The following is a 14,003-nucleotide window of genomic DNA, read 5'->3' as shown; positions in this document are numbered from 1 at the left end:
ACAATGTTACATAAGAAACAAATGTGGGATCCAACCACCATGCTACTAAAGAGACACTGTGCGTTTCCCCTCCAAAGCAAACCCTCCACTTCAGTGATGGAGTCATGCAATTATTCTACTGGGGTGAAGACAGTTTAATTACAGCATCACTGCAATAACAGTATCCATCCAAAAAAAAAAAAAACATCAAATAAAATTTTAATTATTTCTAAATAAGAAATTCGTGATAAAACAGTTTTCCAATTAACCACTACATAACAGTAGTGTCTAGTTCTTATTTGGTAGGAAATGTCCACCAGTGCTGTAACGTTTTCAAAAATAATAGTAAAAGAAAAAAAGCATTTTGATGAAAAACTAAACCAGCGTGACCTACTGTACAAGTTTGTTTAGGCTGCTTTTGCAGCAGTGCTCTTTATAAAGTCTCCAGGGTGTGATAGTAATAAATCATCTGTGAATGAAACCTTTTACACGTTTAAAATCACTTTGTCTGCCATAGGCAAGAAATCTGTTCCTATAAATACACCGTTTAATTATGTGTTCGCATTGCAACTGCTGCTCTGCCAGAAGTGTAGGTAGAGCAAAGTCAACCTATACATTATACATATCCTCATATTTGAACATTCAATATCAATATATTTTCCACATATTGTGAATATAACGCTGAGTCCTGCCTGACAGCACATTCCCATGAGTGTGCAGAGAGGGAGAAACACGCAAACACCGTGACGAGACAAGAGCACGGGCAGTGTGATGTTACTTCACCTCTAGATGGCACTATTGCACAACCTACAACCTTCTGCATCGTTTCACTGGAATGGATGACAAGTACAGTGCAAAAACAATAACAGGAACAAACTGAGTCCGATATGATATACATATTTATGCCAAAAAAAAATGCCCGTTTGATCTTGTGTTTCCATGTAGGAACAGGGAAAAATGTCTATATTGTGTTGTCTGGTTCACCTCGGCAGAGTTCTATGGCTTTGGCAGGAGGGTTGAGAGGAAACAGAAAGGGCCTTTACCGCCTGCACCTGGCATGTTTGTGATGAAGCAGCTGCCTCTACTCCTGCTGAGCCTCCTCCCTGTACCTCTGAACCCGAGTGAGCAGAGAGCACCGACGGTCATGCACACACACAGATACTGTACACTTCAACAGACACTGGAGATACAAATGATGGGCCATTTGCTAAACCTGCAGCACACACTGCTTTCTATGTGAAAGAACCATTCTGTGAGAAAAACTCTACTGCTCATTTGATCTATGACCTCTGAAAAACAGTTCATGATTTCCATTACTATTCAATTATAAAAAAAAAAAAAGTACATTCCCTGGGTTATACAGCACTGATATGCAAAGCTTAATTGTATATCTGTAACTCTAGAACTGCAGTATTTATAGTTTTCTTAGTTTAATATTTCAATTTCATATTCTTCTTCTAAGTATAAAATCCCTTTTGTTATATTTGTCTCATTAATTTAACTGAAATACACTGAAAATTGCTCACAAATTAAGGTTTATGTGTCAATACAAATGCAGGTTTTATTGCTGGGAGCTTCCCGTGATGCACTGACTATTTCTTCTTCCATGACACTAATGTTTTGTCTTTGCTTCATCATTTATGTACTGTACTGTATCCCCAGTTTTCCAGCGAGGGCTGCGTACATTTTGATTGCATTAACGTTTTTATCCAGCCTTTATGTGCAAGCTTGAGCTGCAAAATTCAAATGTAGTTACTGACAGGCCAAAGTGCAACAGGGAAGAGATTAAATGGGATCAAAGGGAGTGGCATTATAAATTCCTTCCTTCCTGAGATTCAAATCCTCCAATCAAAACGGTGCCAGCAATGCAAAGACAGATTTCTTTAAAAGATTGGACACAATAACAAAGTCAGTCGTTTATTTATTAAAGCACTGTTAATAATTTTAGTTGCTGCTATTTCAAATAAATGTTTGGTACAACAAATTTCTCCGTGTTCTGTCTCAGGCTTTATTCGGGCCCTGGTACTAGAGCTATGGTCTGTTCTTGAGTGCAGCAGTGACGACATCAGAGTGGTCCGTCCCAAACCAACTCCCATTGACCCCACAGATAGGAGTTGCATTAAGGTATTGTATGTATGTGCGTGCGTGTGTGTGTGAGAGAGAGGGAGAAGGAGAAACTTCCTGGAGCCCACAATGCCCCAATTTTTAGATATCTACATAATAGTACAGACACAGATCTCTTAGAAGTTTTGCTTTTCCATCATGTTTTTAGCTCACTGGTTACAAAGGTGTTTAAATTGATTAAAATTAAATTGATTCCAATTATTATTAACCCAGGACTCAGAATAGTGGTCCATGTGTTGCTGTGATACCAGCAGCCATGTAGAAAATTCACTTGTGAATATTCATATTTAAGAAACTGGCAATAGTGATTTTGTTAACAAGAAAGGCTTTTTGCTGATTGGTTTATGGGTGTCTGGGCAAATAAGCCTTACTTTCATAAGACTGCATTTTTAGTTATGTTTTTGGCAGAATTTCTCTCAGGAAAGCTTCAACAAGCTCCAGCGTGAGCCTGTCTGTGTGTGTCTGATGCTTGGCCTCTGACAGCAGCCAAGTCATCTCTCTCAGAGAGACTAGCCAAGTGAATACGGACAGCCAGTGATGTGTAAACTGTGTCCTGCCACAGGCGACTTTAAAGTCTGCCTTATCAGTGGGTTATACATATATGCTGAGGTCAAAGGAAAACTAAATATACACACACCAGCACTTTGGTGAATTAACTCGAGTCTTTGCTTTAATCTGTGCTAAGTACAGTAGGAGGTTTGGTAGTACATATGAAGATAAGTTCACACATGCACAGAAACATCAGAAGACACATGAAAGTATAGATATTTCTATTTTAGAAAAAAAAATCCATCGTATCTTGTTTTTTTCTTTACGTTTCTTTGAAGCTGTTTAATATAATCTAAGTTGTAGCTCGTTTGTGCAAGTGTCTCTCTTTTTTTCCTTTGATGCTTTTGATGATATGTTTTCCCTGTTCTACCAGACCCAGTGAAAAATGCAGGGAGCTTTCCTGTAGTTTAATATTCTTCAGGCTGCAATAGGTTTCTGCTCAACCACTCTGCTCAGAATATATGTCTTATTCAGTTTTGAGAGTGTGGTAAACCATGTTTTATCTTTGCAATCATAAATTCTTTTTACATTTTGTTTTGCTTTGAATACTACAGATATTATTTGTCATATTATCGGTAGTGTTTGTAGTTGAATAGTGTTATATTATTATTATGTGTTAGGATTTGATCAATCCATGACGTGCACAAATGCATTCACAATGGTCTTTAAAAGCAAATACATTTTTTCTCTCTAACAGCTGCTGTATTTACTTTCCTCTTCAGTCCTTCCTGTACTTGGTCAACCTCCTCTCCTCTTCCCAGTCGGTGTGGCAACTGCTGGGCCGACAGTCTTTGGCCAACAAAAGCGAATACACCCTGAGGGAGATGCCAACCTCCATACCTGTAAGTGTTTTTCTTCTTCTTCTTTTCCACACACTGCAGTTTTTTTTTGTCATCCATCTGAGGGCATGTTTGCACTTTTTATTTGGCCTCCAAACACCACCCACCCATTTGTTTTACTTCAAACGCATTCAAATAAACCCTCTCACACTGAGACTGATATACGTTCTCCACCTTACCCATTGTAAATTTCCACACAGTTTTCGTTTTGCACCCTATCCGGTGCATTCTTGTTCAAAGCCTCTCATTTTACTCCACAGGATTTGATTGACAGACTGATTGCCGTGAATTCGGATGGGAAGATTCATTCTCTCTTCCACTACGAAGAGAGTCACACATTCGGCCTAAGGTGGGATTCATTATTTTTTTCATATTACTTAACATCAGTGGGGAAGTAGACGATATCAGATTATCACCTGGTGACTGCACACACACTTCAGCCTCTGGCAATAGGAGACTGGCATGGTGACGTAATCGGCCTTAAAATGCGGCCTTTAAGGCTGCAGACCCTGAATTGGGATACAGCCTCTGAATCGCTGCATCTTGTAGCTGTGTCGTCTTAAATTGGTCATGTGATTTTGACGCGCCGGCGCGTCCGGCAACCCCAGAGGTTTAACTTAATATTTAAGTGTCTCTTGGTTTTAGACTAGTTGTTTAGTCTAATTTGATGTTTTAAACCAGAAAAGGAAGAAGAGGGCTTAGAATTACAGGTAAGAACCTCAGTGGTATGTGATAAACTGTAAATGTAAAGCTTACAGGTCAGTCCTCATGTTTTTAAATCAGATTTTGAGTCTGTACATGGCACATTATGCTTTTGCATGTTGTGAAATGTGCTGCAAAACAAACTGAGGTAAACTAACTGGTTTACTGTGATGGATTTAAAGTGTGTGTGACTGGTGCGCAGTGGCTGTGGTGCTCACGGTCAGAGTTCAGTCACAAAGAGGGTAACAGAGATGAATTTAAAGTTAAGGTGATGGTGCTTAGATTCATTCACAGACTGAAACCTTCACACCAACTTTATCCTGTGTCTCTTAGTTTTAGACTAGTTGTTTAGTCTATTTTGATGTTTTAAACCATATCACAGGGTTTTTACTTCACCATTTACGGGGTTTTAACAAGCAAACAAAAGACAGATCGTGATGTTTGAAAATGTTTTGGAAATATTCTTTAAAGATTAGATGTAAAATACGCAGAGGATAAATTCAATTGGTTTATTAGTTTATTACATAAGTTGAAAAAAAGTTAAACAAGTAAATAAAGAAACAACATAAAAGAAAAGTAAACAAAACAAATCGGTAAATAAAGGAAAATGGTAATAAGAAGGGAAAAAAAAAGAAAAGAGAAAACCCCAACAATCCCCTCTGAGCAAGCACTAGGCGACAGTGGGGAAGAAAAACTGCCTTTAAACGGGCAGAAACTTCCGGCAGAACCAGGCTCACGAGGGGCAGTCAACTGCCGGGACTGGTTGGGGTGAAAAAAGATGAAGGAGAGAGGGAAGAAGTGTTAGGAGAGAAGGGGAGAGGAGAGGTGAAAATTAAGATGGAACAGAGGTGGAGGGAGACGAGGTGACGTCAGCAGTAGAAAAAATAGAAAAAGTAGAAAAAGCAGGAGTGTCCCTCCTCCAGAAGAAGCGGAAACGTTTTTTCTTCTTTTCCATGAGCTTTTCCACGACCACTTTTTTCTCTAGGATGAGGGTTCTCAACTGATCGGTTGTTTCTTCAACTTCCTTCTCAAGTTTCTGGCATCTTTGCTCCATTTCTTTTAATAGATTGCACTTGTCTGTATTTTGCTGTTGTTTTTCCTTGTGCATCTTTTCTAACTGCTCATTTCTTCTTGTGATTTCTTGAAGCTTACGCTGCAGGTCTTCATTTATTTTCTCTTGTTGCTGCTTTTGTGCAAGCATTTCAGCGTTTTCACACTTCAAGTTGTCTGAGTCCTGGAGAATACGTTTTTTTTCTTCTTCCTGTTGCTCTTTCTCTTGAAGAAGCTCTTTTTTTTTGCACTCTGTTTCATCCAGCCTGACTTTCAGCACTTCGTATTTTTTCTTTATGCCTTTGAGTTGGTCCTGCATTTGTGTGACCCCTTCCTTTTTCTGTCCGAGGATTTGTGCAGTTTGTTCCATAGCTTCATCAAGCGTTCCTTGGAGCGCCTGATTCTTTTGCTCCATGTTTTGGAGATCCCTTTGCATCTCCCCAATAGTAGCATTCGCGCGTTGAAGCTGGGCAGACGTTTCTTTTAATTCAGCACTCTTTGTCTTGTTTTCCTTCATCAGGAACAAAATCTTCTGTCGTGCTTCACCAAACTTTCCTTCCCAGGCCTCACTAATAATTTTTGTGTAAGGCTGGCGTTGCTGTTGTTTTTCCAGCTCTTGATTTCGTGCTTCCAATTGTCTGCACTTCTCCTCCAGTTGAAGCTTCTCTTCTTCAATTTGTTTAATTTTTGCATGTAGGTCGGAGTTTTCCTGTAATGTCCTTTGGACTGATGAGGCACCAATGGATCGTGTCATATCAGGCTTCCCTCTTGAAGTGAGTGGCCGGCCAGACCTCGAAGGAGAGGCAGCAAGATTGTTTATTCTTTGTTGGCATTTTCGTGGATACATTTTTAATCCTGTGCACAGTGACTCTGAAGAGGTTTACAAATACTTTCAAATATAGCTCTGGTCGAACGTTTGAAGGCTGCGAACAAACTGACTAAAACTTGCTGCTCCTGACCCCTATTTATAGAAAAGGCTCAAAGGCATGTGCTTGTGACATCATCACATGTCCTTGTGACATCATCACATGTCCTTGTGACATCATCACTCTTCATGAATCAGATTGTCACATGACATTTTAGAATGCGCCCCCTGCCGCCATCACAGTAGGCCAGACAAAGGATACAGCTTCAGCTATGGTGGTACGTGTGTAGTCGGTTGCAATGTTAGATCTCACGATCGTGAAGGCAAGAAACTGGATTAATCTTTTAATCGTTTTCCATCCTGGCGGCAACGTGAGGGATCCCATGTATCCGATATCACCAAACAAAGACGCCAGGCATGGATTGCAGCGGTGAGACGAGCGGATATCGAGTTCCGTGCAATCCCCAGCTTTTTGTTGGTTTGCTCGCGGCATTTTCTCTCCGGTGAGTTCTAAAGTAATTCATATCACTATCCGATTGTTGAGTCTGACGTCACTAGCCGTGTCTGGGCCTAAACTCTGCTGCAGGTCCATATATCAAATGATCACTGTGGCATTACTGAGAGTTAAAACACTGTCTTAAGTCTTTCATCTTTAATAAAATTATCAGCGTTCTGCTCTACCAGGTGTAACAACTGAGTTAAACATCCAGGCATCCATGACAATGGAATTTATGACATATGAGTTAGAAGTTAGCAGCAAGTTAGCTCGCTAGCTTCTATCTAAATACAATATAGCATGTCCTGACTGCGGGGTTTTGGAAACAAATTAAAACGTACAGCTTTCTTATCACTTCCAACATAAATGAAGACAGAAAACTAAACAGCAGTGACAGTGGCTGCAAATTTTACCAGGGTTTTAGTCAAATGCCCCCCTGTGATTTTACCTGCACCCTGCGATTTGATTTTTAGTTATTTTAACAGCAAACTGAAGAAAAGCCTTGACTCCGTTGCTCCACTCACCACCAAAAAGATTAACGTAAAACATGCATCACCCTGGAGAAACGAAGAAGTCAAAAAACTCAAAAGAAATTGCAGGGCAGCAGAAAGGAGATGGAGGAAAAATAAAAATAATATCAACCATCAAATATTTTCCGAGCAATTTAAAATGTACAATAATACATTAAGGAAGTCAAGAAATTCATACTTCGCCAAAATAATCAGTATTAACAAAAATAATCCCAAGGTCCTCTTTTCCACCATAGATCATTTATTTAACCCTGATTTTAACAGCTCCCAAAGAACCCCCACAGACTCGCTCTGTGAGCAGTTTGCAGACCACTTCAGGGGAAAGATCAGCGCCATCAGATCTGATATTTTATCTAATCGCGATATGATTGTAAACACATCTGAGGGCTCGATTGTACCTGAGGAGACACTGGACAGCTTTGTCCTGGTTAATGCTGAGAACTTTCAGAAGGTTTTCTCCACAGTGAGACCCACCACATGTCTTTTAGATCCAATCCCCTCTTCACTCTTTAAAACACTTTATGGATTTTTTGAGGCTGAGCTTTTATACATGATGAATTGCTCTCTTCAGTTGGGTGTCTTCCCTGCTGCCTTTAAAACGGCGGTGGTGAGGCCCCTTCTGAAGAAGAGCAATTTGGATTGTAATGATTTTAATAACTACAGACCTGTATCCAACTTACCATTTTTAAGTAAAGTCTTAGAAAAACTTGTTTTTACTCAGATTACTGATTTTCTCAATGATAGACAGATCCTGGAGATATTCCAGTCTGGATTTAGGGTGAACCACAGCACAGAGACGGCTCTCCTAAAGGTTTTAAATGATCTTAGATGTAACTGGGACGCCCAAAAGCTCTCAGTCCTGGTGCTGCTGGATCTAAGCGCAGCCTTTGATACAGTAGACCACGCTATTCTTTTAAACAGACTAAAACACATGGTGGGCCTCTCTGGTGCTGTACACAACTGGTTCACTTCCTATCTCTCTGACAGATCTTTTATGGTGAGTATGGATACATGCTCCTCTAAGATCCATAAAATGACATGTGGTGTGCCTCAAGGGTCGGTTCTAGGCCCTGTACTTTTTAATTTGTATATGTTGCCTCTCGGCAGTGTCATCAGGAGGCATGGAGTGAACTTCCACAGTTACGCTGATGACACGCAGCTGTACATCTCCGTGTCTCCTGATGACACCAGACCAATGGATGCCCTTTTTAACTGTATCTTGGATATAAGATCTTGGATGGCAGAAAACTTTTTACAGCTTAACCAGGACAAAACTGAAGTTTTAATTGTCGGTCCTGAGGCTCAGAGAGAGAAACTCTTGTCTAAATTAGAGGCATTTTCACTATGTCCTTCGCTACAAGTGAAAAACCTGGGTGTTATTTTTGACTCTGAGCTTGGTTTTATCCCACATGTTAAACATGTAACCAAAATTGGATTTTATCATCTAAAAAATATAGCCAGAGTCCGCCCTATTCTCTCTCGGGCCAACACGGAGATGCTGATGCATGCTTTTATTGCCAGTCGCATTGATTACTGTAATGCCCTGCTCTCTGGTCTTCCTAAGAAGAATATTTCAACTTTACAACTCTTGCAAAACTCGGCAGCTCGTGTGCTGACGAAGACCAGAGGGCGGGCCCACATTACACCGGTTTTAGAATCGCTGCATTGGCTCCCCGTGTGTTTCAGGATCGATTTTAAAGTTCTTTTATTGGTTTTTAAATGTCTTAATGGTCTTGGGCCTTCTTATCTCTCAGATCTGCTTTTACCATACGAACCCTCGCGGACCCTGAGGTCCTCTGGTACTGGCCTTTTGATTGTCCCTAAAGTCAGGACACATACTCACGGAGAGGCAGCTTTTCAGTGGTATGGTCCTCGTCTGTGGAACAGCCTGCCGGAGGAGCTCAGGGCCGCAGAGAACGTACATGTTTTTAAGAACAGGCTCAAGACCCACCTTTTTAATTTAGCTTTTACTTAGCGTTTATTTATTTTTTATGCTTATTTATTCTATCCTGTTATTCTATTATTAATTTAGGATTTACCTAATATTTTTTGATTTTATTCTTATTCATTTTTTAATCTTCTTACTCTATTTATATTTATATTTATATTGTATCCTGTTCTTATTTATTTTATCATTTTACCCTGTATATATCGTATTGCGTCATATCTCCAGTGTTTCCTCGGAGGGCGCTCTCTGCACCGGGGCTGTTATTGACCGTGGCTGCTGGTCTCTGGGGTCCTCTCAGCCTGGTTGGGGGGCTCCTTGGCCTCCCTCCGGCTGTGTGCCCAGCCCGGAGGCTGCGGTCTGTGACCGGCTCCCGGTGCAGACGGCTCTCTGTTATAATGTTTCCTCACTTGGCTCATGCGAGCCCAGCCCAATTTTTACTCTTTAAGTGTGCGCGTGTGTGTATGTGTGTGTGTGGGTGGGGGTGGGGGGATATATGTGTATTGAGAGTGTGGGGAGTGAGTTGGAGGGTGGGGTGGGCTGCTTTTAACTATGTAAAGCACTTTGTGCTACATTTTTTCTGTATGAAAAGTGCTTTATAAATAAAGCTTGATTGATTGATTTGTAGGGTTACTGAACTTGGGCTAGCTGGTATATAATGATGTGCTACGTGACCGCTAGTAACACAGCTATGTTAGCACAATATAAACACGCTAACTTTTTTTCCACTCGATAAAAGTTAACGTGAGTGTTCTCGGTGGTCAGGAACAAATGTAATCGCATGGCAGGATGCTGTAAAAGGACCAAACCAAAAGGCTTTTAGTGGGGTTTTTTTCAATGCGCTGCGGTCATAGATAATGAGATAAAACATGCTAATGTGTGATGCTGCAGAACCACGTCATGTCGACTGAGTAGCTTTTGATTTGGCATTATTGCAGGCAAACCAGCATATGAAATGGATGTAACAAATCCAGACTGGGCACCAACACTGCACATGGGGCACGACGACAAACCTGTGTCAGACTCGGACCGGCACGCAAGGCGTATGCAACGGAAGCGAAAAAGAGCACCCATTGCAGGTAAACACCCCCCTCTGAAAACATACTAAATTGCTCTTATGGTACACTAATCCGCACATAACTTAAAGATGAATCACACACCTGTCATTGGAATATTGGTGTACATTAACCTTAAGTCTATGCACTATTTTTTATCTTACAGGCTTGATGATCGATGAAGGTCTGACAGAAGAACAACAACCATGTCATGGAGGCAGTGGACAGCAGTTGTGTTGGACAAGTGGAGGTTGACGTACCAGCTGCAAATGTGGACAGTGGTGATGGGAGTGACAGCGTCACGGAAGCTGAAGGGCAGACGAAGGACTGTGTGTGCAGTCAACAGGGCAGAGCAGAAATAAACCGGCTGTTGGAGGAGAACAGACTGCTTCGAGCACAGTTGCAAAAGACAGAGCTGAATGAAACTTTCTTAAAGGACGATACCGAAAAAGTAAGATATTACACTGGACTATATTGTTATGCAGTCTTAATGTCCCTCTTCAACACTGTCAAAGATTTCCTGCCAATACCGAAGAAACTGACAGGTTTCCAAATGCTCTTACTCACACTAATGCGTCTGAGACTTGATCTTCCAGTCCAGCATCTTTGTCATCTATTCCATGTGTCGCACAAAACACTGTCTTCTGTCTTCACCGATACCATTGATGTTTTGTATGCCCACTTAGGAGCACTGGTGCACTGGCCTGAGAGGCACTGTCTGCAGGCGACAATGCCTCCACAGTTTACTGAAACTTTTGGAAAACGAGTAGCAATCATTGTTGACTGTTTTGAGATTCGAACAGAAAGACCATCTAATTTAAAGGCACGCGCACAAACATACTCTCATTACAAGGGTACACAGACCATAAAATACCTCATCGGGATTACACCCCATGGAGCTATTTCTTTCATTTCCAGGGGATGGGGGGGTCGTGCATAGAGCAGGGCGATATGGCCAAAAATATTTATCACGATATATATTTGAAAATTTGCGATAATGATATAACCGACGATATAATTGATGCGAGACAAAATACAACTCCACAACATTACTAGCGCAAAAAGACAACCTTCCATTTATTTTCACCTAAACAAGAAGCTGGTTTTTATGTACATTAAAGCTTTATAAAAATGTAACAGTGCAAATGCAAATTCCTTGCTGAAAGTTTAACCAAAAGGCATTTCCAGTAGAAATGGGCTGACATATCCTGAGCATAACCATGTATAATATCCACTGAAGTTAAAAAGAGGTGCTTTGCAACATTAAACTGCAGTGTGCAGTACGCATTTTTCGGACCATAAGGTGCACGGGATTATAAGGCACATTAAGCGAAACAAAGCAGTCAGATAAATCAAACTTTATTAAACTCATTCTTCTTGCTTCCTCCACTTCTGTACCATTGATTCATTAATGTTGAATTCTCTGGCAGCTGCTCTATTCCCATGTTGTTGCAGTATATTAATGACTAACCTGGTATTGTGGATAGATTATCTCAGTTGTTCTCCTGACTGAAGTTTGGTCCGTTTACAGCATCCTGCCATGCGATTGCATTTGTCTCTAACCATGAAGAACCTTCACGTTAACTTTTATAAGTGGAAAAGTGTTAGTGTTCGTCCTCCAGCTTCACTGTTTATGTTATGCTAACATAGCTGTGTCGCTAGCGATCACGTAGCACATCATTATATACCAGCTAGCCCAACTTCAGTAACCCTACAAACGTCACTGCTGTTTAGTTTCCTGTCTTCATTTATGTTGGAAGTGATAGCAGAGCTGTACGTTTGATTTTTTTCAGAAATCTCTCAGTCAGAACATGCTAAATCATGCTTAGGTAACTAGCGAAACTAGCGAGCTAACTTCCGCTAGCTTCCTGCTAACTTCTAACTCCATTAAATGTAATAACTTTTTGTTTTCATGGAAGTTAAACTTTATAGTTACACCTGGTAAAGCAGCAATGCTGATCGTTTTACTAAAGATGAAAGAATTTAGACAGTTTTTAACTCTCAGTGATGCTGCAGTGTTGTTTGACCTGAAGCATACGGAGTTTAGGACCCAGATTACTCCCAGATTTAAGAGCATCTTAGTCCGACAAATACGACAATAACGACGACCGCTTGCATGTTCTGCAAAAAAATGTGCTTTGTCGTGTATCTGACAGACAAACACCAAACCAGTTCCACATCACGGAAGTTGCACCATTTTTACAAACCAATTCTGGTTCATCTGTTTCACTCAACAATCGGCCATGTGCGTATGAAAACAAAGGCACTGCGCATGCGCGTTTTACTCCCATTCTATCGCGATATTTCATTTTCCTATCGTTGCCTAACATTATACCGGTATTACCGTGAATGGTATAATATGGCCCAGCCCTAGTCGTGCATCAGATAAACACATCATAGAGAGATGTGGCATTCTTCAAAAGCTGTTACCAGGGGACGTAGTATTGGCTGACAGAGGCTTTGACATCAGAGATGCTGTAGGAATGATGTGTGCGGAGGTCAAGATTCCAGCTTTCACAAAAGGCTACTGTCAACTTGATGCAAGGGACGTTGAACAAACGAGAGCAATTGCCCACCTGAGAATTCATGTTGAGCGAGTAATAGGTAGTTTGCGCAACAAGTTCAAAATGTTACACACAGTCTGATTACTCTTATCATGTGAGGCTGAAGACACAACACTTCTTGATAAGATCGTTAAGGTTTGCTGTGTTTTTGTTAATATGTGCCCCAGTGTTGTTGTCAAACCAGGGCCAAATGACACTTGCTCCTGTTGAGTATTCTTAAAGCTGTTCTTTTGGATGTACTGTACATTGTAAATAGTTGTACTTTGTGTGAAGTTGTTTTAATAAAACAAAAAAGAATAGTATATTTGTTTGTTTTTCTTTATTATAGATCTATTCACATGTACACAGCAATCACATAAAAATGAAATGCAAACTATTTACATCGCACCACACAGCTGTCATCAATCTTTAACCACAACATGAAACATTACAGGCTATTTAGAGCAGCACGTTGTTTCGAGAAGTATTTCCCAACAAGTTCAGGAAGGCACATTTTACGAAAGAAGTCTTGTGCTTTCTTTAAGCGCGGTTTCCAGAAATCCACAGCAGGGAAGACGCGAGTCACAGCAAGGTCTCTCTGTGTCCACACAACGAGGCCACAGTGGCTGGCGCCCGTAACAAAGACTCAGCGTCTCTGTTGTGTAAACACGCCAGTGATTGGGGTAATGTGGGTGACTGTGTAGTGTAGTTGGTGTAATAGTTTTCGACTCCACACAGTCACTGCTTTGCTGTGCTTCTGCAGCGTATCCAGTAATGGTGACAAATCCTCCAGCGTTGCAATAGGAAGCTGCTCTTAAGCGCAGAAAGAATTGTTTCCAGGGATTTCTATTTGTATCCAGCTTGGCGTGCAGGATCCTTTGTGTAATCTATGCTTACATATGTATTTTACACACAGACAATGTGAAAAATACAACACATTGCTATGGATTGATGCTGAAAGTGCTAATTGCACTAAAAAATTTAGCTGAAAAAAATAACACCAACTAAATAGATAAGCATGTCTGTTAACAAAAACCCCCAAACGCTTTACCCAACTGGGGTTTTTCAACTACCTCACTGACAGAATGAGCCCAGGTATTGCCAGTGCCACTGATGGAAATGAGCCACAGCAGCTCTTCAGCACCTACAAATGAGACCTGCCCACACCAACAAGCAAGAAGGGAGACCAGGTGGCGAGCATCGCCACACTTTCCAATCCAATAAACTACCATTGCAGTTAGTAGTAAGTGGTTGATTAGTGCAGCAACAACAAAAACACACTGAATGTCATTTTAAAATACACAAAATGTTTTATTTTACATTCTA

General features: G+C 40.8%; 1 protein-coding gene across 2 annotated transcripts; it reads left to right on the top strand.

Moving 5' to 3' along the window:
* Positions 1 to 2,248: 2,248 nt before the first annotated feature.
* LOC145420080 (uncharacterized) lies at positions 2,249 to 13,000 on the top strand. 2 transcript variants are annotated; one of them, XM_080288837.1, is made up of 3 exons: positions 2,249 to 3,840; positions 10,018 to 10,158; positions 10,301 to 13,000. In XM_080288837.1, the coding sequence occupies exon 3, from the start codon at positions 10,346 to 10,348 to the stop codon at positions 11,072 to 11,074; it is 729 nt and encodes a 242-aa protein (XP_080144963.1). In that variant the 5' UTR covers positions 2,249 to 3,840; positions 10,018 to 10,158; positions 10,301 to 10,345; the 3' UTR covers positions 11,075 to 13,000. The 2 variants fall into 2 exon arrangements, with proteins under 2 accessions (XP_080144963.1, XP_080144961.1); XM_080288835.1 differs by lacking the exon at positions 2,249 to 3,840 and adding an exon at positions 6,127 to 6,611.
* Positions 13,001 to 14,003: the final 1,003 nt, after the last annotated feature.

The sequence above is a fragment of the Astatotilapia calliptera genome, chromosome 14 (assembly GCF_964374335.1).
Source record: "Astatotilapia calliptera chromosome 14, fAstCal68.1, whole genome shotgun sequence".
Classification (NCBI taxonomy): domain Eukaryota; kingdom Metazoa; phylum Chordata; class Actinopteri; order Cichliformes; family Cichlidae; genus Astatotilapia; species Astatotilapia calliptera.
Note: the sequence above shows the minus strand (reverse complement) of the source record. Positions and strands in the feature narration are given on the sequence as shown.

Coding starts and splice junctions, on each gene's coding strand:
- LOC145420080 (XM_080288837.1), top strand. CDS start 10,346: ATGGAGGCAGTGGACAGCAGTTGTGTTGGACAAGTGGAGGTTGACGTA.